The sequence below is a fragment of the Armigeres subalbatus genome, chromosome 3 (genome assembly GCF_024139115.2).
Source record: "Armigeres subalbatus isolate Guangzhou_Male chromosome 3, GZ_Asu_2, whole genome shotgun sequence".
NCBI classification, from domain to species: Eukaryota; Metazoa; Arthropoda; class Insecta; order Diptera; family Culicidae; genus Armigeres; species Armigeres subalbatus.
Window position 1 is genome coordinate 113,683,186 of NC_085141.1, and position 20,693 is coordinate 113,703,878.

At 39.1% G+C, this 20,693-nt stretch overlaps 1 protein-coding gene across 4 annotated transcripts in view; it reads left to right on the forward strand.

Moving 5' to 3' along the window:
• LOC134220953 (fructose-bisphosphate aldolase-like) overlaps positions 1–20,693 on the forward strand; it is a 68,892-nt gene that overhangs the window by 21,887 nt on the left and 26,312 nt on the right. For 2 of the 4 annotated variants that reach the window (XM_062700111.1, XM_062700112.1), the window contains 3 exons: positions 665–908; positions 9,638–10,257; positions 18,506–19,346. In XM_062700111.1, coding sequence (XP_062556095.1) covers positions 665–908; positions 9,638–10,257; positions 18,506–18,601 — 960 coding nt within the window. In that variant the 3' untranslated portion in view covers positions 18,602–19,346. Of the gene's footprint in view, positions 1–664; positions 909–9,637; positions 10,258–18,505; positions 19,347–20,693 lie in introns of those variants that run through there. The other 2 variants (XM_062700114.1, XM_062700113.1) reach the window with 2 other exon arrangements.

A 20,693-nucleotide genomic window follows, 5' to 3' on the forward strand; every position in this document is an offset into this window, starting at 1 on the left:
TTTCACCCTGAAAGATTGGAAGTTTTCTATTTATTATGAAAAATTTCTATTTTTTTATTGGGAGTTTTATTTAAGTCGAATAGCTTTCACTTTCCTGGAATCGATCAATGCAATTATTACAAGATACCTCGTACAATGGGATAACGTTATGTGCTTTTGAAACCATACGATATTTTCAATTGGCTATGTGAAAGCGCAAAAGGAAAGTTTGTTGGGTGACAACTAAAAAACATCGATTCTCGCTGTTATAGTTAACATACCGCAAAAAATATTTTTTGAAGAAAAAATTATGCTGCGCGACGATGCTAGCTTCCACCAATTTCCATGAAATGGGAAACAAATCAAATCAATCAGAGAATACCTTTATCTTTTATCATCAAAAGGTAAACCCTGTCCAAAATTTAGTAGCATCCTCATAGTTTCTATTTTTTCCAATTAAGTACGTTAGTTCACGAACGAACTGCTTAAATTTATCGTTTTCACGGATAAATTCACTCGATACTGTTACGCCCATCAATACTAGAAATGTTTCCACTTTATTCATGAAAAAATAATTCTCTTTTATTTCATCGAAACTAAAAACACATAAAATCCGTTCGAACAATGATGCACTCATCGAAGTTGTAGTTTTATGTAACGTCCCTTCTTTTTCCCCGCTTTGCAGGACATCGGTGTCGAGAACAACGAGGACAACCGCCGCCAGTACCGTCAGCTGCTGTTCACCGCCGACGACCGTCTGCAGGAGAACATCTCCGGCGTCATTCTGTTCCACGAGACGCTGTACCAGAAGGGCGATGACGGTACCTCGCTGGCCGCTCTGCTCAAGAAGAAGGGCATCCTGGCCGGTATCAAGGTCGACAAGGGTGTCGTCGATCTGATGGGTTCCGAGGGCGAGTGCACCACCCAGGGTAAGTAACGATTCGCACCGGTCATTCTGTGCTGGATGGAGAGGCGTGACTATAAAAGAAAACGGGAGCAAGGTTCGAATGCGCTCCAATTGTGCAACAAAACATAACAGTCCGCCTCGGGATTGATTGGGTGACGTAAATAGTTGTTGATTTATTTTTCAATTGTAATCAACCTTCGTAACGCAAGCAATGTCGGCCACTCCAGAGACATTGGCGTAGCCAGGAGATTCCGTGGGAGGCGGCTTAACCCTCCGCGAATTGCTTCAATTTTCATAGCGTAAGAACTCGCATGTTGTAAATCCGTTATATTGACCAATTTAAATGATATCAACGTAATGCTTTCGGGAAAATTGCAAAAGGGATAAATACTCACACGGAGGACATTTTTAGATCCAAATAATAACATACTGGTCCTTTGGCAGACCCGGAACCAACGGAACATCGTTGAAAATAGATTATTGTCTCATGAAAAATATCAAATACAACAATCGTACTGTGGTTAGCATACGATAATACAATTGCTCAATGCCAATAATGCACATTCGGCATGTTTTGTACCAATTTCTACAAAAAAATGTAATAATATTCTTTAACTAAAGTTATAAAATTTAGAAATGGTTCCCTTGCTACGCTAGTGTGTTGGGATATTTATACAAGTTGAGAAAGTAGGTGAAAAAATTCTTCAGTCGATTGTAATCAGGGTATTTTCCCGACTAGTTCGATGAATTGAAATGCTCATTCAATCGTGTCACGACTTCTACTGAAATCCCGTCCCGAGAACTGCTCTTATGATGGCCGAAGAGCTTCTAATTGGACCAATCGCAATCGTTATTTAATTTGTTACGAACAAAATGGGAACTGCACATCAGGGTACAGGATATTCTTTGATGCATGTAACAACACAGCCCTGTTTTTTCTTGTACGTTCTTGTGGCGTAACTGAGATGCAAAAGTGGAAACAAAACTATCAAGCATGGTTTTTTTGTTGTCGCTCAATTTTGTTCAGCTGCACAAAATTGTTCCACTTATATAAGACGCAATCAGGAGGACAAAATAAAAGCTATTGAAAAGAATCAACCGGTGGAAGGGGAAGGAAAAACCTACATATAACAGAATCACAAGCAGAGAAAAATCTTAAATTGGAGTTTTAATCTGTGCTTCAACACTGCTGGTTTAATTTCTAGGGTGTGTAAAAAATGAAAAGAAGTAATGCAACTTGCTACGAGAATCTCGGTTGAGGCTTAGGCTTTGGTCCGATTCGTGAATTAAAATCGAATTAAACTTAAAAGTGACAGTTCGGAAATTATGAAATCCCCCGCTCGTAAAAATGGCTGGTGCTACCCAGCAAGAACAACAAAACATCTATCAAAAATGATTCAATATCTGTCAAAAGTAATCTTGCTCTGCGAGCAGGGTTATTGGGAAATTTTTGAACTGTCACTTTTAAGTTTAATTCGATTTTGATTCACGAATCGGACCAAAGCCTTAGTATATGAAAAGATGGTTGATGTTTTCTTGGCTTCTGTGCACACTGACAGGCATTTGCTCAGCTCATAAAGTTGAGTCGATTGGTGTACGTAGAGTGTATGTAGAGTTTTCTGTTGGAGTCAAATAATATCCTTTCAGTACAAATTTGTATTAAGATAAAAGCAAAAAAGTTAATGATATACCTTCATTATACAGAGGAAGCCTCTAACACGAAATTTAAATTTTTATTTTATTTTTTTTTTGTGTATTTCATTTTGAACTGTTTATTTTCACACTCTAGACGCGTTGGTTCTTACCAGCACACCCTAGTGAGAGCCGGCGCTTCATCTGTCACTAGCAATTACGTTGGAATGCGGCATATCCAGCGGTGGTCGAATCTGGAGCTGAGCTTGGTCGCGGTTTATTGCTTTACATCAGCTGTAGGGAAAATGAAAATTTCTTTTTTCCCATGGAAAAGTGTACAACTGCATGTTTAAAAGAAAGCAATAACGTAGGTAGCCTGCTGATTGACGGTTACCGCTGGGTGCTTCACGAATGCTAACAAGATTCATAATGTAATGCATTAAGTTAGGTCTAATAGGCAGTATGCTTTGTTGGTCTTGAATGAGGATTTAACCAGATTTATGTTTTATGGAAATTTTTGAACATATTAATAAAGTTTTCGAGAGTAATTTTATTCATAGATATTCCTACACCCAAACCAAAAATTGCAAGGATCTGTATCAATCATACATATAAGAAAATGTCTGTCTGTCCATGTGTATGTTTGTGCGTATGTGTGTATATGTGCACAAAAGCCAAGGAATTACTCAAGTTGATTTTTCAAGGAAATTCAATGGAATTTTCCGAGGAAATTCGAAGGAATTTCCCGAGGAAATTCGAAGAAATTTCCCGAGGAAATTCGAAGAAATTTCCCGAGGAAATTCGAAGAAATTTCCTGAGGAAATTCGGAGGAATTTCCCAAGAAAATTCGAAAGAATTTCCCAAGGAAATTCGAAAGAATTTCCCAAGGAAATTCGAAAGAATTTCCCAAGGAAATTCGAAGGAATTTCCCAAGGAAATTCGAAGGAATTTCCCAAGGAAATTCGAAGGAATTTCCCAAGGAAATTCGAAGGAATTTCCCAAGGAAATTCGAAGAATTTCCCAAGGAATTCGAAGGAATTTCCCAAGGAAATTCGAAGGAATTTCCAAGGAATTCGAAGGAATTTCCAAGGAAATTGAAGGAATTTCCCAAGGAAATTCGAAGGAATTTCCCATGAAATTCGAAGAATTTCCCAAGGAATTCGAAGGAATTTCCCAAGAAATTCGAAGGAATTTCCCATGAAATTCGAATGAATTTTCTAAGGAAATTCGAAGGAATTTCCCAAGGAAATTCGAAAGAATTTCCCAAGGAAATTCGAAAGAATTTCCCAAAGAAATTCGAAAGAATTTCCCAAGGAAATTCGAAAAAATTTCCCAAGGAAATTCGAAAGGATTTCCCAAGGAAATTTGAAAGAATTTTTCAAGAAAATTCGAAAGCATTTCCCAAGAAAACTCGACAGAATTTCCCAAGGAAATTCGATAGAATTTCCCAAGGAAATTTGAAAGAATTTCCCAAAGAAATTCGAAAGAATTTCCCAAAGAAATTCGAAAGAATTTCCCAAAGAAATCAGAAAGAATTTCCCAAGGAAATTTGAAAGAATTCCCCAAGGAAATTCGAAAGAATTTCCCATGAAATTCGAAGAATTTCCCATGGAAAGTTCGAGGAATTTCCCAAGGAAATTCGAAGGAATTTCCCAAGGAAGTTCGAAGGAATTTCCCGAGGAAATTCGAAAGAATTTCCCGAGAAAATTCGAAGGAATTTCCCGAGAAAATTCGAAGGAATTTCCCAAGGAAATTCGAAGGAATTTCCCGAGGATATTCGAAGGAATTTCCCAAGGAAATTCGAAAGAATTTCTCGAAGAAATTCGAAATAATTTCCCGAAGATATTCGAAAGAATTTCCCAAGGAAATTCGGAAAGAATTTCCCAAGAAATTCGAAGAATTTAAGGAAATTCGAAAGAATTTCCCAGGAAATTCGAAGGAATTTCCCAAGGAAATTCGAAGGAATTTCCCAAGGAAATTCGAAGGAATTTCCCAAGGAAATTCGAAGGAATTTCCCAAGGAAATTCGAAGGAATTTCCCAAGGAAATTCGAAGGAATTTCCCAAGGAAATGCGAAGGAATTTCCCAAGGAAATGCGAAGGAATTTCCCAAGGAAATGCGAAGGAATTTCCCAAGGAAATTCGAAGGAATTTCCCAAGGAAATTCAAAGGAATTTCCCAAGGAAATTCAAAGGAATTTCCCAAGGAAATGCAAAGGAATTTCCCAAGGAAATTCGAAAGAATTTCCCAAGGAAATTCGAAAGAATTTCCCAAGGAAATTCGAAAGAATTTCCCAAGGAAATTCGAAGGAATTTCCCTAGGAAATTCGAAGGAATTTCCCAAGGAAATTCGAAGCAATTTCCCAAGGAAATGCGAAGGAATTTCCCAAGGAAGTTCGAAGGAATTTCCCAAGGAAATTCGAAGGAATTTCCCAAGGAAATTCGAAAGAATTTCCCAAGGAAATTCGACAGAATTTCCCAAGGAAATTCGACAGAATTTCCCAAGGAAATTCGACAGAATTTCCCAAGGAAATTCGAAGGAATTTCCAAGAAATTCGAAGGAATTTCCCAAGGAATTCGAAGGAATTTCCCAAGGAAATTCGAAGGAATTTCCAAGGAAATTCGAAGGAATTTCCCAAGGAATTCGAAGAATTTCCCAAGGAATTCGAAGGAATTTCCCAAGGAAATTCGAAGGAATTTCCCAAGGAAATTCGAAGGAATTTCCCAAGGAAATTCGAAGGAATTTCCCAAGGAAATTCGAAGGAATTTCCCAAGGAAATTCGAAGGAATTTCCCAAGGAAATTCGAAGGAATATCCCAAGGAAATTCGAAGGAATTTCCCAAGGAAAATCAAAGGAATCACACTAGAAAACTGGAAGGAATTTCCCAAGAAAATTCGAAGGAATTTCCCAAGGAAATTCGCAGGAATTTCCCAAGGAATTTCGAAGGAATTTCCCAAGGAAATTCGAAGAAATTTCCCAAGGAAATTCGAAGGAATTTCCCAAGGAAATTCGAAGGAATTTCCCAAGGAAATTCGAAGGAATTTCCCAAGGAAATTCTAAGGAATTTCCAAGAATTCGAAAATTGGAAATTCGAGGAATTTCAAGGGAAATTCGAAGGAATTTCAAGGAAATTCGAAGAATTTCCCAAGAAATTCGAAGGAATTTCCAAGGAATTCGAAGAATTTCCCAAGGAAATTCGAAGGAATTTCCCAGGAAATTCGAAGAATTTCCCAAGGAATTGAAGGAATTTCCCAAGGAAATTCGAAGGAATTTCCCAAGGAATTCGAAGGAATTTCCTGAAATTGAAGGAATTTCCCAAGGAATTCGAAGGAATTTCCCAAGGAAATTCGAAGAATTTCCCAAGGAAATTCGAAGGAATTTCCCAAGGAAATTCGAAGGAATTTCCCATGAAATTCGAAGGAATTTCCAAGGAAATTCGAAGGAATTTCCAAGGAAATTGAAGGAATTTCCCAAGGAATTCGAAGGAATTTCCCAAGGAATTCGAAGGAATTTCCCAAGGAAATTAAAGGAATTTCCCAAGGAATTCGAAGAATTTCCAAGGAAATTCGAAGGAATTTCCCAAGGAAATTCGAAGGAATTTCCCATGAATTCGAAGAATTTCCCAAGAAATTCGAAGGAATTTCCCAAGAATTCGAAGGAATTTCCCAAGAAATTCGAAGGAATTTCCCAAGGAATTCGAAGGAATTTCCCAAGGAAATTCGAAGGAATTTCCCAAGAATTCGAAGAATTTCCCAAGGAAATTCGAAGGAATTTCCCATGAATTCGAAGGAATTTCCCAAGGAAATTCGAAGAATTTCCCAAGGAATTCGAAGGAATTTCCCAAGGAATTCGAAGGAATTTCCCAAGGAAATTCGAAGGAATTTCCCAAGGAATTCGAAGGAATTTCCCAAGGAAATTCGAAGGAATTTCCCAAGGAAATTCGAAGGAATTTCCCAAGGAAATTCGAAGGAATTTCCAGGAATTCGAAGGAATTTCCCAGGAAATTCGAAGGAATTTCCCAAGGAAATTCAAAGGAATTTTCCAAGGAAATTCGAAGGAAGTTCCCAAGGAAATTCGCAGGAAGTTCCCAAGGCAGGAATTTCCCGTAGAAATTCGAAGGAATTTCCCGTAGAAATTCGAAGGAATTTCCCGTGGAAATTCGAAGGAATTTCCCGTGGAAATTCGAGGGAATTCGAAGGAATTTCCCAAGGAAATTCGAAGGAATTTCCCAAGGAAATTCGAAGGAATTTCCCAAGGAAATTCGAAGGAATTTCCCAAGGAAATTCGAAGGAATTTCCCAAGGAAATTCGAAGGAATTTCCCAAGGAAATTCGAAGGAATTTCCCAAGGAATTCGAAGGAATTTCGCCACGGAATCCGACGGAATTTCCACAGGAAATCCGAAGGAATTTCCCCGGGAAATTCGAAGGAATTTCCCAAGGAAATTCGAAGGAATTTCCCAAGGAAATTGAAGGAATTTCCCAAGGAAATTCGAAGGAATTTCCCAAGAATTCGAAGGAATTTCCCATGAAATTCGAAGGAATTTCCCAAGGAAATTCGAAGGAATTTCTCAAGAAATTCGAAGGAATTTCCAAGGAAATTCGAAGGAATTTCCCAAGGAAATTCGAAGGAATTTCCCAAGGAAATTCGAAGGAATTTCCCAAGGAAATTCGAAGGAATTTCCCAAGGAAATTCGAAGGAATTTCCCGAGGAAATTCGAAGGAATTTCCCAAGGAAATTCGAAGGAATTTCCCAAGGAAGTTCGGAGGAATTTCCCAAGGAAATTTGGAGGAATTTCCCAAGGAATTTTGAAGGAATTTCCCAAGGAAATTCGGAGGAATTTCCCAAGGAAATTTGAAGGAATTTCCCAAGGAAACTCGAAGGAAATTCGAAGAAATTACCCAAGGAAATTCGCAGGAATTTCCCATGGAAATTCGCAGGAATTTCACATGGAAATTGCACAGGCATCGAGATTAAGAAGCTTAAAAAAAGGTTTTGAATAATGCCAACTTTCTTTTATATCAGTTTGAAACTGATTTCGAAAAGCTTTTGATACCGATTTGTTGTTCATGTTTTGTCAAAGTCTGATCTTCATGTGCGTCTTACATTTACTTTTAAAACCATTGCAAGAGTCGATGAACTAGGCAGATAATAATCTTCAAGAAGTTTTGGTGTGAGCGATCAAGAAACATATTTATTGTCGTAGGATTTATATACTCTTGTAATTAATCATAAAACTAAAATTGTTACTTGGGCGTTGAATTCAGCAAAATTTCCCGTAGAAATTCGGAAGAACTCCTCATAGAAATTTGAAGACTTTCTCGTGGAGATTCGGAAGAGTTATTTCGGATGAATTTTCCAAAGGCACTCGAACAATTTTCGTAAGAAGTTAAAAAAACGAATTTTGAAAAATTTTCTCTAAAAAAATTTCGCTAGAAAAAAAGTTTAGTGTAAATTCGAATGAATTTTCTTTGGAAAATCTTTTTATTGAAATTCGGAAGAATTTCCTGAAGAAATTTGCAATTTTTTCCTGTGGAACTACGAAACAATTTTCCGTGTAATGAAGGAGAATTCGTAAGAATTTTCTATGAAAACTTGGAACAATTTCCCGTGGAAACCTGGAACTTATTTTCGTAGAAATGCGATTGATGTTTCCCAAGGACATAACACATAACTGATTTTCCCAATGGAATTGAAATATAGCACGGAAATGTTGAATGAAAATTTAATAACCAACACATCGAGAAAATTTCGCAGCAGCTCAGCATTATTTTCCATGGAAATTCGAGAGAATTGCAGTCATAACCAAACAGACGCAAAAAAAATGTCGGAGCGCCTTCACAACAAACATACTGCCCCAAAAATGTGACCCAGCTAACCTCAGCATGGTTGAACTTTCCGAGTTTCGGATTTTACCACTAATAAGCACTTTCTGTGGTTCAATTGTAGCTTTTCATTAGAGCAGCATTTTCCTAATTTTATTCAACACACGGTCACAACAGTCGAGATAAAAAAAAGCTGTTGTTATTTATTTTCCGATTCTATTTAATGACATGAATTATGGTTCTATCTCCAGTTTCGTTAGTGTTACAAATAAGCTTATTTCCAACCAAAAATATTTACCCAAATAGTTTTTACAATCGTGCTGATTGCAGCCACACATTGCAAATTGCACACGAGTAAACACCAGCACTCATCCATCCCCTATTAGTTCACTGTCACCCATCAACTGCGCTATCATCGTCGAGTCGGACGTAATTATCACACCATAGATCATCAACCAGCACCACCTCCTCCCATTCTCCAGCAAATTTATTATTGAGGCACTGCACAATTACTGTGGTCCCTCCGTTCGCACTCCGAATATGTTGCCTCATCATGGTGCACCATCGAACCCGCTCCTATAATATCAGTAACTTATGCGAGAGCTGCATATCAACTTCGCACCATCCAGTTCCACCAACTACCAGCCACTGCCCCTACTTATGTGGTGCGTGGTGGTGCGCATTAGGGTTGGTGTCAAGTGGACTCGGACCGCAAACAAGTATGGACACGCGACTCCCGTTTCTATCCCGTTGAGTAAATACGGGCGCCACGGCAGGGCAGAAATTTTCGATGTGGCACGTAGGTTGGTTGGTTGGTTGGTGGAGCACCATCATCATCATCCATACGGGAGCCATTCCGCCAGAGTGTGCAAATAATCAGCGGACAGGTAAACAAGTAGAGTGACACACTCCTCCCGCCACTACTGCTGGCAATTAATGGGAAAAATGGTATTATCCCTGTATCTTTGCGGGAATGGTGATTATCGTCGGTTTGTTTGTTTTCAATGGGAAGGATAATTTAATTTGTGTACAACGCTCATCATGGAGGGTATCGGCAGGTTATTGCGCTTCGGCACACCCATCTGAAGCCACATTTGCATCTTTAGTGAGTGAGAACACATGATTACGGGAGTTTTGTTAAAACAATGGTTTTTGGGCATGTGCCGGGAATTGGACCCTGCCGAGAATATCATCGGTAACCCTAGATATATTTTTTTCAACGAACCTTCTCCCGTCTATTTCTTAAAGAATCCCACACTTTTTCTAATGATTATATTTTGTATTTGTCCCTTCACCAGGTTTGGATGACTTGGGTGCCCGTTGCGCTCAGTACAAGAAGGACGGCTGCGACTTTGCTAAGTGGCGTTGCGTGCTGAAGATCGGCAAGAACACCCCCAGCTACCAAGCCATCCTGGAGAACGCCAACGTGCTGGCCCGTTATGCTTCGGTGTGCCAATCGCAGCGCATCGTGCCAATCGTTGAGCCCGAGATCCTCCCCGACGGTGACCACGATCTGGAGCGTTGCCAGAAGGTTACCGAGACTGTGCTGGCTGCCGTGTACAAGGCCCTCAATGACCATCACGTCTTCCTGGAGGGTACTCTGCTGAAGCCGAACATGGTCACCGCTGGACAGAGCGCCGCCAAGAAGCCATCCCCGCAAGAGGTCGCTCTGGCCACCGTTCTGGCTCTGCGCCGTACCGTGCCGGCCGCCGTTCCCGGAGTCACCTTCCTGTCCGGTGGACAGTCCGAGGAGGAGGCCTCCGTCAACTTGAACGCCATCAACCAGGTACCGCTGCTGAGACCGTGGGCCCTGACCTTCTCGTACGGACGTGCCCTGCAGGCTTCGGTACTGCGCGCCTGGGGTGGCAAGAAGGAGAACATCAAGGCCGCACAGGATGAGCTCGTCAAGCGCGCCAAGGTAGGTGCCCCCCGACGGAATGCATTTTTACATTACTCGCGGATGATTGTTTCGTTTTGTGTACTACTTTATGAGTTGCTGTTTCTCTGCGTGGGACTGTGGGTTGTATAATTGTTTGGTTGGTTCGACAAGGACGGCCAAGATGACGGCACGTGGCAATCAATCATCGTCTCGTTACACTTTTCCAGCCATCCAATTTCATCATTTATTATAAGAGACGGTAATGTGCGCTCGATTCCAACTTGGCGAATAAGTGAACGAACAAACGGAATGAAAGGAAAAAAATGCTTCCTTCGGAATGGCCTCCACCGACTGTCTTCGCTCGACCATGTCAAGATGGAGCAGCGCCACGGGTGGACAAGATTGGCTGGCGGATTCTCCGAGCTGGAAGAAATCTGATATCGCTCAGTTGCGACATGCATTGTTATGGCCTCGAAAGGCACGATGCTTCTTGGTCGCCGTTAACCCAGTGCTATTGTGGTGTGTTTGAAAGGTCAGACCGGAATAACCGCAGCCGGTGGGGGAGAGGAAATGGGGAAGTTAAAGATAGTTGGTGACAGCATGCTGGAAAATTGATTGGAAATATGTATAAGGAAGACCTACTGAAACAATAACGATGAAATGGGACGGGATGGTTTTATTTATGCGTCCAACACGCCTCTTATTGAATGGGCGTAAATAAAGAGGATGTAGTTTTATTTACGGTGGAAATTTCTCATTCATATTACGAACGTGTATTTTTAAAAGCAGCAATGAAATTAATTTCGGCTTTGGTACGGTTTTGTGGCCTGGTCAACAATACGTATCCTGTGTGCAATTTTTTAATTGTAAAATTTAATGAAAACAAAATTGAAATAAATTTCGCTATTGCAATCAGCGAACAAACCCTTGATCTGATTACAAATTACCGCAAAACGTAGTCGGAATGAAGTTATCCGATCAGATTTTTAGCTTCCGGACAGCTTCCGCCAGAGGCAAAGCGCGACGATAGTTCTGACCAGCAGCATGATGGTACCCATAAGTAACAGGTACGTCTATTTGTCTGCGCTTAATCGTTTCCGAATCTTTAGTTCCTTCAACTTAGACTTCAACTGAACAATTCGAACACTATAATGTTTAACCGTTTAAGACGAGTTTAGTTCTCTCTGTTTTCAAATTTGTTTGAGAATTTCCTAAATATTTGTATAAGAAATATTTTCAAACATCTTCGAGAAATTCCTTCGAATTCTTCAAATAAATTCCTTTGAATTTCATCTGGAAATTGCTTTCAAACTGCTTTAGGAAGCTCCAACAAATTTTCTCGAGAAAAGATTTCATATTTCCACGAGAAATTCCTTAAAATGTATTCGGGAAATTCCTTCGAAATTCCTCAGGGAAATTCCTTCAATTTCCTCGGAAAATTCCTTCGAATTTCCTCGAGAAATTCCTTCCAATTTTTCTCGGAAAATTTCTTCGAATTTCCTCGGGAAATTCCTTCAAATATCTTCGGGAAATTCCGTCGAATTTCCTCGAGAAATTCTTTCCAATATCCTCGAGAAATTCTTTCCAATTTCCTGGGGAAGTTTCTTCGAATTTCCTTGGGAAATTCCTTCGAATTTCCTTGGGAAATTCCTTCGAATTTCCTTGGGAAATTCCTTCGAATTTTCTTGGGAAATTCATTCGGATTTCATTGGGAAATTCGTTCGAAATTCCTTGGGAAATTCCTTCGAATTTCCTTGGTAAATTCCTTCGAATTTGCTTGGGAAATTCTTTCGAAATTGCTTGGGAAATTCCTTAGAATTTCCTCGGGAAATTCCTTCGAGTTTCCTTGGGAAATTCCATCGGATTTCCTTGGGAAATTCCTTCGAATTTCCTCGGGAAATTCCTTCGAATTTCCTCGGGAAATTCCTTCGAATTTCCTCGGGAAATTCCTTCGAATTTCCTCGGGAAATTCCTTCGAATTTCCTCGGGAAATACCTTCGAATTTCTTCGGGAAATTCCTTCGAATTTCCTCGGGAAATTCCTTCGAATTTCCTCGGAAATTCCTTCGAATTTCGGGAAATTCCTTCGAATTTCCTCGAAATTCCTTCGAATTCCTCGAAATTCCTTCGAATTTCTCGAAATTCCTTCGAATTTCCTCGAAATTCCTTCGAATTTCTCGAAATTCCTTCGAATTTCCTCGAAATTCCTTCGAATTTCCTCAAATTCCTTCGAATTTCCTCGAAATTCCTTCGAATTTCTCGGAAATTCTTCGAATTCCTCGAAATTCGAATTTCCTCGGGAGATTCCGTCGAATTTCCTCGAAATTCCTTCGAATTTCCTCGGAAATTCTTCGAATTTCCTCGAAATTCCTTCGAATTTCTCGAAATTCCTTCGAATTCCTCGAAATTCTTCGAATTTCTCGGAAATTCCTTCGAATTTCGGGAAATTCCTTCGAATTTCTCGAAATTCCTTCGAATTTCCTCGGGAAATTCCTTCGAATTTCCTCGAAATTCCTTCGAATTTCCTCGAAATTCCTTCGAATTTCCTCGAAATTCCTTCTGAATTTCGAAATTCCTTCGAATTCCTCGAAATTCCTTCGAATTTCCTCATGGAAATTCCTTTGAATTTCCTCATCGAAATTCCTTTGAATTTCCTCATGGAAATTCCTCCGAATTTTCTCGGGAAATTCCTTCGAATTTCCTCGGGAATTCCTTCGATTTTCCTCGAAATTCCTTCGAATTTCTCGGGAAATTCCTTCGAATTTCCTCGACAAATTCCTTCGAATTTCCTCGAAATTCCTTCAATTTCCTCAGGAAATTCCTTCGAATTCCTCGGGAAATTCCTTCGAATTTCCTCGAAATTCCTTCGAATTTCCTCGGAAATTCCTTCGAATTTCCTCGAAATTCCTTCGAATTTCCTCGGAAATTCCTTCGAATTTCCTCGGGAAATTCCTTCGAATTTCCTCGAAATTCCTTCGAATTTCCTCGGAAATTCTTCGAATTTCCTCGAAATTCCTTCGAATTTCTCGAAATTCCTACGAAGTTTTTCGGGAAATTCCTTCGAATTTCCTCGGGAAATTCCTTCGAATTTCCTCGGGAAATTCCTTCGAATTTCCTCGGGAAATTCCTTCGAATTTCCTCGGGAAATTCCTTCGAATTTCCTCGAGAAATTCCTTCGAATTTCCTCGGGAAATTCCTTCGAATTTCCTCGGGAAATTCCTTCGAATTTCCTCGGGAAATTCCTTCGAATTTCCTCGGGAAATTCTTTCGAATTCCTCGGGAAATTCTTCCGAATTCCTCGAGAAATTCCTCCGAATTCCTCGGAAAATGCTTCCGAATTCTTTGGAAAATTCCTTCAAATTTCCTCGGAAAATGTCTTCGAATTTCCTCGGAAATTCCTTCGAATTTCCACGGGAAATTCTTTCGAATTTCCACGGGAAATTCCTTCGAATTTCCTCGGAAAATTCCTTCGAATTTCCTCGGAAAATTCCTTCGAATTTCCTCAAGAAATTTCTTCGAGTTACCTCAAGAAATTCCTTCGAATTTCTTCGGGAAATTCCTTTGAATTTCCTCGGAAAATTCCTTCGAACTTCCTCAAGGAAATTCCTTCCGAATTCCTCAAGGAAATTCCTTCGAATTCCTCGGGAAATTCCTTCGAATTTCCTCGAAATTCCTTCGAATTCCTCAGGAAATTCTTCGAATTTCTTGGAAATTCTTCGAATTTCCTTGGGAAATTCCTTCGAATTCCTTGGGAAATTCCTTCGAATTTCCTTGGGAAATTCCTTCGAATTTCCTTGGGAAATTCCTTCGAATTTCCTTTGGAAATTCCTTCGAATTTCCTTGGGAAATTCCTTCGAATTTCTTTTGGAAATTGCTTCGAATTTCCTTTGAAAATTGCTTCGAATTTCCTTTGAAAATTCCTTCGAATTTCTTGGGAAAATCTTTCGAATTTCCTTGGGAAATTCTTTCGAATTTCCTTGGGAAATTCTTTCGAATTTCCTGGGAAATTTCTTCGAATTTCCTGGGAAATTTCTTCGAATTTCCTTGAAATTTCTTCGAATTTCTTTGGAAATTCCTTCGAATTTCCAAGGAAATTCCTTCGAATTTCCTTGGGAAATTCCTTCGAATTCCTTGGGAAATTCCTTCGAATTTCCTTGAAATTCCTTCGAATTTCCTTGGGAAATTCCATCAAATTCCTTGGAAATTCCTTCGAATTTCCTTGGGAAATTCCTTCGAATTTCCTTGGGAAATTCCTTCTGAATTTCCTTGGGAAATTCCTTCGAATTTCCTTGGAAATTCCTTCGAATTTCCTTGGGAAATTCCTTCGAATTTCCTTGGGAAATTCCATCGAATTTCCTTGGGAAATTCCATCGAATTTCCTTGGGAAATTCCATCGAATTTCCTTGGGAAATTCCATCGAATTTCCTTGGGAAATTCCATCGAATTTCCTTGGGAAATTCCATCGACTATTCTTGGGAAATTCCATCTAATTTCCTTGGGAAATTCCATCTAGTTTCCTTGGGAAATTCCATCTAGTTTCCTTGGGAAATTCCATCTAATTTCCTTAGGAAATTCCTTCGAATTTCCTTGGGAAATTCCTTCGAATTTCCTTGTGAAATTCCTTCGAATTTTCTTGGGAAATTCCTTTGAGTTTCCTTGGGAAATTCCTTTGGAAATTCCTTCGAATTTCCTTGGGAAATTCCTTCGAACTTCCTCAAGGAAATTTCTTCGAACTTCCTCAAGGAAATTCCTTCGAACTTCCTCAAGGAAATTCCTTCGAACTTCCTCAAGGAAATTCCTTCGAACTTCCTCAAGGAAATTCCTTCGAACTTCCTCAAGGAAATTCCTTCGAACTTCCTCAAGGAAATTCCTTCGAACTTCCTCAAGGAAATTCCTTCGAACTTCCTCAAGGAAATTCCTTCGAACTTCCTCAAGGAAATTCCTTTGAACTTCCTCAAGGAAATTCCTTCGAACTTCCTCAAGGAAATTCCTTCGAACTTCCTCAAGGTAATTCTTTCGAACTTCCTCAAGGAAATTCCTTCGAACTTCCTCAAGGAAGTTCCTTCGAACTTCCTCAAGGAAATTCCTTCGAACTTCCTCAAGGAAATTCCTTCGAACTTCCTCAAGGAAATTCCTTCGAACTTCCTCAAGGAAATTCCTTCGAACTTCCTTTGAACTTCCTCAAGGAAATTCCTTCGAACTTCCTCAAGGAAATTCTTTCGAACTTCCTCAAGGAAATTCATTCGAACTTCCTCAAGGAAATTCCTTCGAACTTCCTCAAGGAAATTCCTTCGAACTTCCTCAAGGAAATTCCTTCGAACTTCCTCAAGGAAATTCCTTCGAACTTCCTCAAGGAAATTCCTTCGAACTTCCTCAAGGAAATTCCTTCGAACTTCCTCAAGGAAATTCCTTCGAACTTCCTCAAGGAAATTCCTTCGAACTTCCTCAAGGAAATTCCTTCGAATTTCCTCAAGGAAATTCCTTCGAACTTCCTCAAGGAAATTCCTTCGAACTTCTTCAAGGAAATTCCTTCGAATTTCCTCAAGAAAATTCCTTCGAACTTCCTCAAGGAAATTCCTTCGAACTTCCTCAAGGAAATTCCTTCGAACTTCCTCAAGGAAATTCCTTCGAACTTCCTCAAGGAAATTCCTTCGAACTTCCTCAAGGAAATTCCTTCGAATTTCCTCAAGAAAATTCCTTCGAACTTCCTCAAGGAAATTCCTTCGAACTTCCTCAAGGAAATTCATTCGAACTTCCTCAAGGAAATTCCTTCGAACTTCCTCAAGGAAATTCATTCGAACTTCCTCAAGGAAATTCCTTCGAACTTCCTCAAGGAAATTCCTTCGAACTTCCTCAAGGAAATTCCTTCGAACTTCCCCAAGGAAATTCCTTCGAATTTCCTCAAGGAAATTTCTTCGAACTTCCTCAAGAAAATTCTATCGGACTTCCACAAGGAAATTCCTTCGAACTTCCTCAAGGAAATTCCTTCGAATTTCCTCAAGGAAATTCCTTCGAAGTACCTCGAGAAATTGCTTTGGTTTTTCTTTGGGAAATTCCTTCGAACTTCCTCAAGGAAATTCCTTCGAACTTCCTCAAGGAAATTCCTTCGAACTTCCTCAAGGAAATACCTTCGAAGTTCCTCGAGAAATTCCTTTGGTTTTTCTTTGGGAAATTCCTTCGAAGTACCTCGGGAAATTACTTCGAATTTCCTCGGGAAATTCCTTCGATTTTCCTCGGAAAATTCCTCCGAGTTCGAACGATTCGATTTGCTATTTTCTAAACTAAATTCTTTCTAGTTTCCTTCAGATTTTTTTAGAAAATTCTCTCGAAAAGTCAAAAATTTGTTTTGATTTTTTTTCTTTTCACCACGCAAAATATTCCATTTTATTCAAATTCTTTTAATTTTCATAATATTTTTTTTTTTTAATTTCCTCTGAATTTGTTTATGAATTTTCTTGGAAAATTATTTCGAATTTGCATAAGATTTTTTTTCAATTTCGACTAAATTCTTTCCCATTTACACTGAAAATTTTTTTGCATCTCCATTCTCCAGTTTTCCACGGAAAATGTTTTCCTCGATTCCTTAATTTTTACTTTGGAATTTGCTTTCATTATTTATTGAAAAAAAATCGTCATGAAAAATTTGTTCACATGAAACTCAATTCTTTGTCTATGGAGTCATTTGGGGTTAAAAAAAACGTTGATTCCGGCAGATTGGGTATTTTAGTTCAAAATTGAATTATTATTTATATTTAAAACAGACCTTTGCCTCATATGCCGCTCTTGAACAATCAACCAACCGCATCACCCACATAATACATTTAATGAAAATCCCACGCCCCACGCAGAGACGAAGAGCAACATATACCTAGTTAGTGTTTTGCCTGCACAGTTTGTCATCGTTATACTTCCTTCTTGCGTAATAATAACCGCCAGCTCGCAGCAAGTACTTCCCGAGAATGGTTCCCAAACCTTGAATGAGCCCATGTTCATAATAACTGCGTTGTTTATTTTCCATTTACTCGTATTTTCGTTCCATTTATTATCCCGCAGTTTCATTTCATTTCTCCTGCATAATATCAATACCCGCCCGGTCCGCCATCCTAACCCCGTCGCACCAACGCAACGTTGAGTTGCGTGATTTCCTCCGGTGCAGCTTTTGCAAACGAAATTGTATCACAGTTAACAGCGTTGAGTAACGTCGGCTCGCACCTCACGGCACTGCACAGCCACACAACTTGTCAAGTTCACGGAATCCGAAATCTCGGTCAAAGTCGTTGTTTCTTTTTTTATCTAGGGTGAGAAACATTGGAATTTACATACCAACCGTGTTTGAACATGAAAAATGCTGTGTTTGCTTTTGCGGCAACCAATAAAATTTTCAAATTTTTCTATCCCAAAATTTGAATTTAATTGAGACCGTTTGAAAAAGAAAATGGTAACTAGACCTATTCCGACTGTTGTTCTTTTTAGTTGAATTTTAAAAATCTTGCATGCTAATATGGTTATCACCCTAATTGCTAAACGTATTGACTCTATACCGTGGTGCTTCGATATTCGTAAGCCTAAACACTTCAATACATGTGAAAGTGACTCCAAATGTTCTTTCTAACCTTTTTTCGTTAAAAATAATGAGAATACCGCGTTTCGTTTACCATATTTATTACTTTTCAATCCTTGAAGGTAATCGAAGATTTATGTAGAAGATGGATATCAATCCTATACGGTAGCAGCTGATTTCAAGTTTACTTTGCGACACAGCGCGTATGCTAACCAGCGTGGTCGTTGAAGATCCATTTGTGTAGAATCCGGATTTTATAATTGGGAGCTTGTACCCCAATCTAAACAGAACGAGAGCTGTGTACTATAGTCTGATGAAGGTTGTTGCCTACCAGCAACGGCTCGTTTCGGGAAACTGCTTCGGGTTTGATGATTTATTTGGTAACGATGATATAAAATGTGGTTCTTAATGGAGGTAATTGATGTCGGATTTGTGTTGGTGGATGGAATAATGACACAGTTATACCGCTTTTATAATTGGCTTGTTCAACATGTTGACTACAACCCAAAAAAATCTAATTCTAATTTCTAATGAAATTTTCCTTTGCAAGCTCACTTCAACTATTCCTTTTATCCAGATTTCCACTAATAATTTTAACCATGCTTCTCCATAAAATTTCTCACCTCATTCCTAACCGCATCCTCAAAATCTCACCAAACCGCCCCCAATCCGAATTGGCTTTGTTTTCTTTTGTTTTTGTTTGCTAAAAAGACCCTCGCATTTTCAGGCTAATGGATTGGCATGCCAAGCAAAATACGTCGCCGGTTCGATTCCCTCGTACGCCGCCACCGCCAGTTTGTTTGTAAAATCACACGCTTACTAAAAACCGCGCCTGTGACCGCGCGCACACACACATACAGACACACAAATCTGGCAACACTGTACTACCACGGTCTGCAACACTGGTTTGATTGGGCTGCTCCACTCAAGTATTGTCGAATACAAATACGCGCACACATACACAAACAGAGCGACACTTGAGCAACAACAAATCAACGCGGGCAGCATCAACGAACAATCGGACCGAATTGGTTGTAAACGCAGTAGGGGTGCGGTGAAGCACATACAATCCTATTGTTATTGTTGTCCAATGAGATTACATCCGCATTTACACGTTTTCAAACTACCTCCTTCTGAATCGGAACACACCGGATGAGACAGATCGATGTACTTACAGTAGAACCATGTTTTGGTAATTTAGAACAGGAGAGAGCAATAGGACTAACTTCAATGGGCATTCATCGCAGCGAGAAGGGAATGCGTGTGTGTGTGTGTGTAAGCAGGAACTGAGAGTCGAACCGCGATGAATCCAGATGAATCGAGAAAAAAATTGCAAATTTCTGTTCTTCCCCTTATTAGATTAGATTGTATCTAACCTCGAAAAAAGTAATCCCTTTGCTTATATATGTGTGTGTGTTTCTAATTATGATTCCCCAATTATTTTAGCTTGTTGCTTGTTTTAGAGCTAGGTTGAAGTCGATCACTATTTACGTTTAAAGTTATGCTTGGTTATGTTAAAAAATGAGAATGGTTTTATGAAACAAATATAATTGGCACCTAAAACTGCACGATTTGGCTTTTGGTTTTATTTTTGCTTTAAAAATACTGTTTATCCGCACTGTATATAGTTATTAAGATATTATTATAGGATAAGAAAAGACTTTGCCATCAAAAGAAAGAAAAATATTATATTGAAAAGGTACAGGTAAGATTTCTGCATAATCAACTTTTTATTCCACGTTTAAAGACGCTAGTATACGCTTATAGATTTTCAATATCACACAAATTTACCATTTTACTGTTGAGATTTCATTATATTGTTGGCTTAGCCACGGGCGTCCTATGCAGCATTCGTATAAATCACTTCAATGCAACTACGCATCGTTTTACTACAATAAATTTTGGTTGATATTGCTGATAACTGACCTAAGTCCTTTCATCAAAATTATAGTTTCCTCTTCTGCGGATAAAGATCCGTACACTGTAAAAATTTCTGCGAAATTTCCTCAAATGTTTATAATTCAGCCGATTTTTTCATTCCACTTGCTAAGATGTATTTTTAAAATATTTTCCAAACGTTCTTTTGTATTTTTTTCTATGAAGAATAACTACAGAATTACATGAATCGAATTACTCATAATATTGGTTTAACACTCGAGTACGCGCATTGTTATGTTTTGTACCGCACTAGGGAAAAATCATTGCTAGCGCTACACAGCATTGAGCGATCCATGGCCGCCCACGTTCCAAAGGGTTAAGATTGTGAAGAGCCAATTTCAGAAAATTCATTGAGTAAAAACGAAAACTAACATTTTTCAATACTACATTTGTGAATTACATATTGAACTCCACTTTTTACTTTATGTAGTGGAATTAAATGGAATAGTACGTCTTATGACAACTAAATTCATTCTACTAAAAGCTTAAAATAATTTTCTTATCATGAAAAAGCATTTTTTTTCTGACTATTTCGTGAAGTAAAGTCACTCATAACTTCATCCATGTCCAGTTTTTGCGCCATGTCCTTGTGGAAGTGCAATATGGCCACAGAATTCAGCCGCTGTTGTCCCATGGTGGGCGCAAGTATGTCTTCAGTCTCGAAGTCCCGAAAATGACCGCTCACGTGTTGCAGAACATAAAAGTCGAATTTCTCAAAAACTCGGCAGATCTTGCACCAGAATCAGAAACATCACTTTCGGTCAAAATCGTGAAAAATTCAACCAAAACGGAATAGTTTGATAAAACAGATGACATATACACGAATTTGTCTGTCCATTCTGTTGGGCACAAAGTTCGAAGTTTGATGGAATCTTTTGATTTAATAGACTGGAATATCGCGAGCTGTTTTGGTGAATCCCTGACGAAGTTCAGGAATAGTCTTTATGGGGTCTTGCGCCACTGAAAGAATGAGTCAA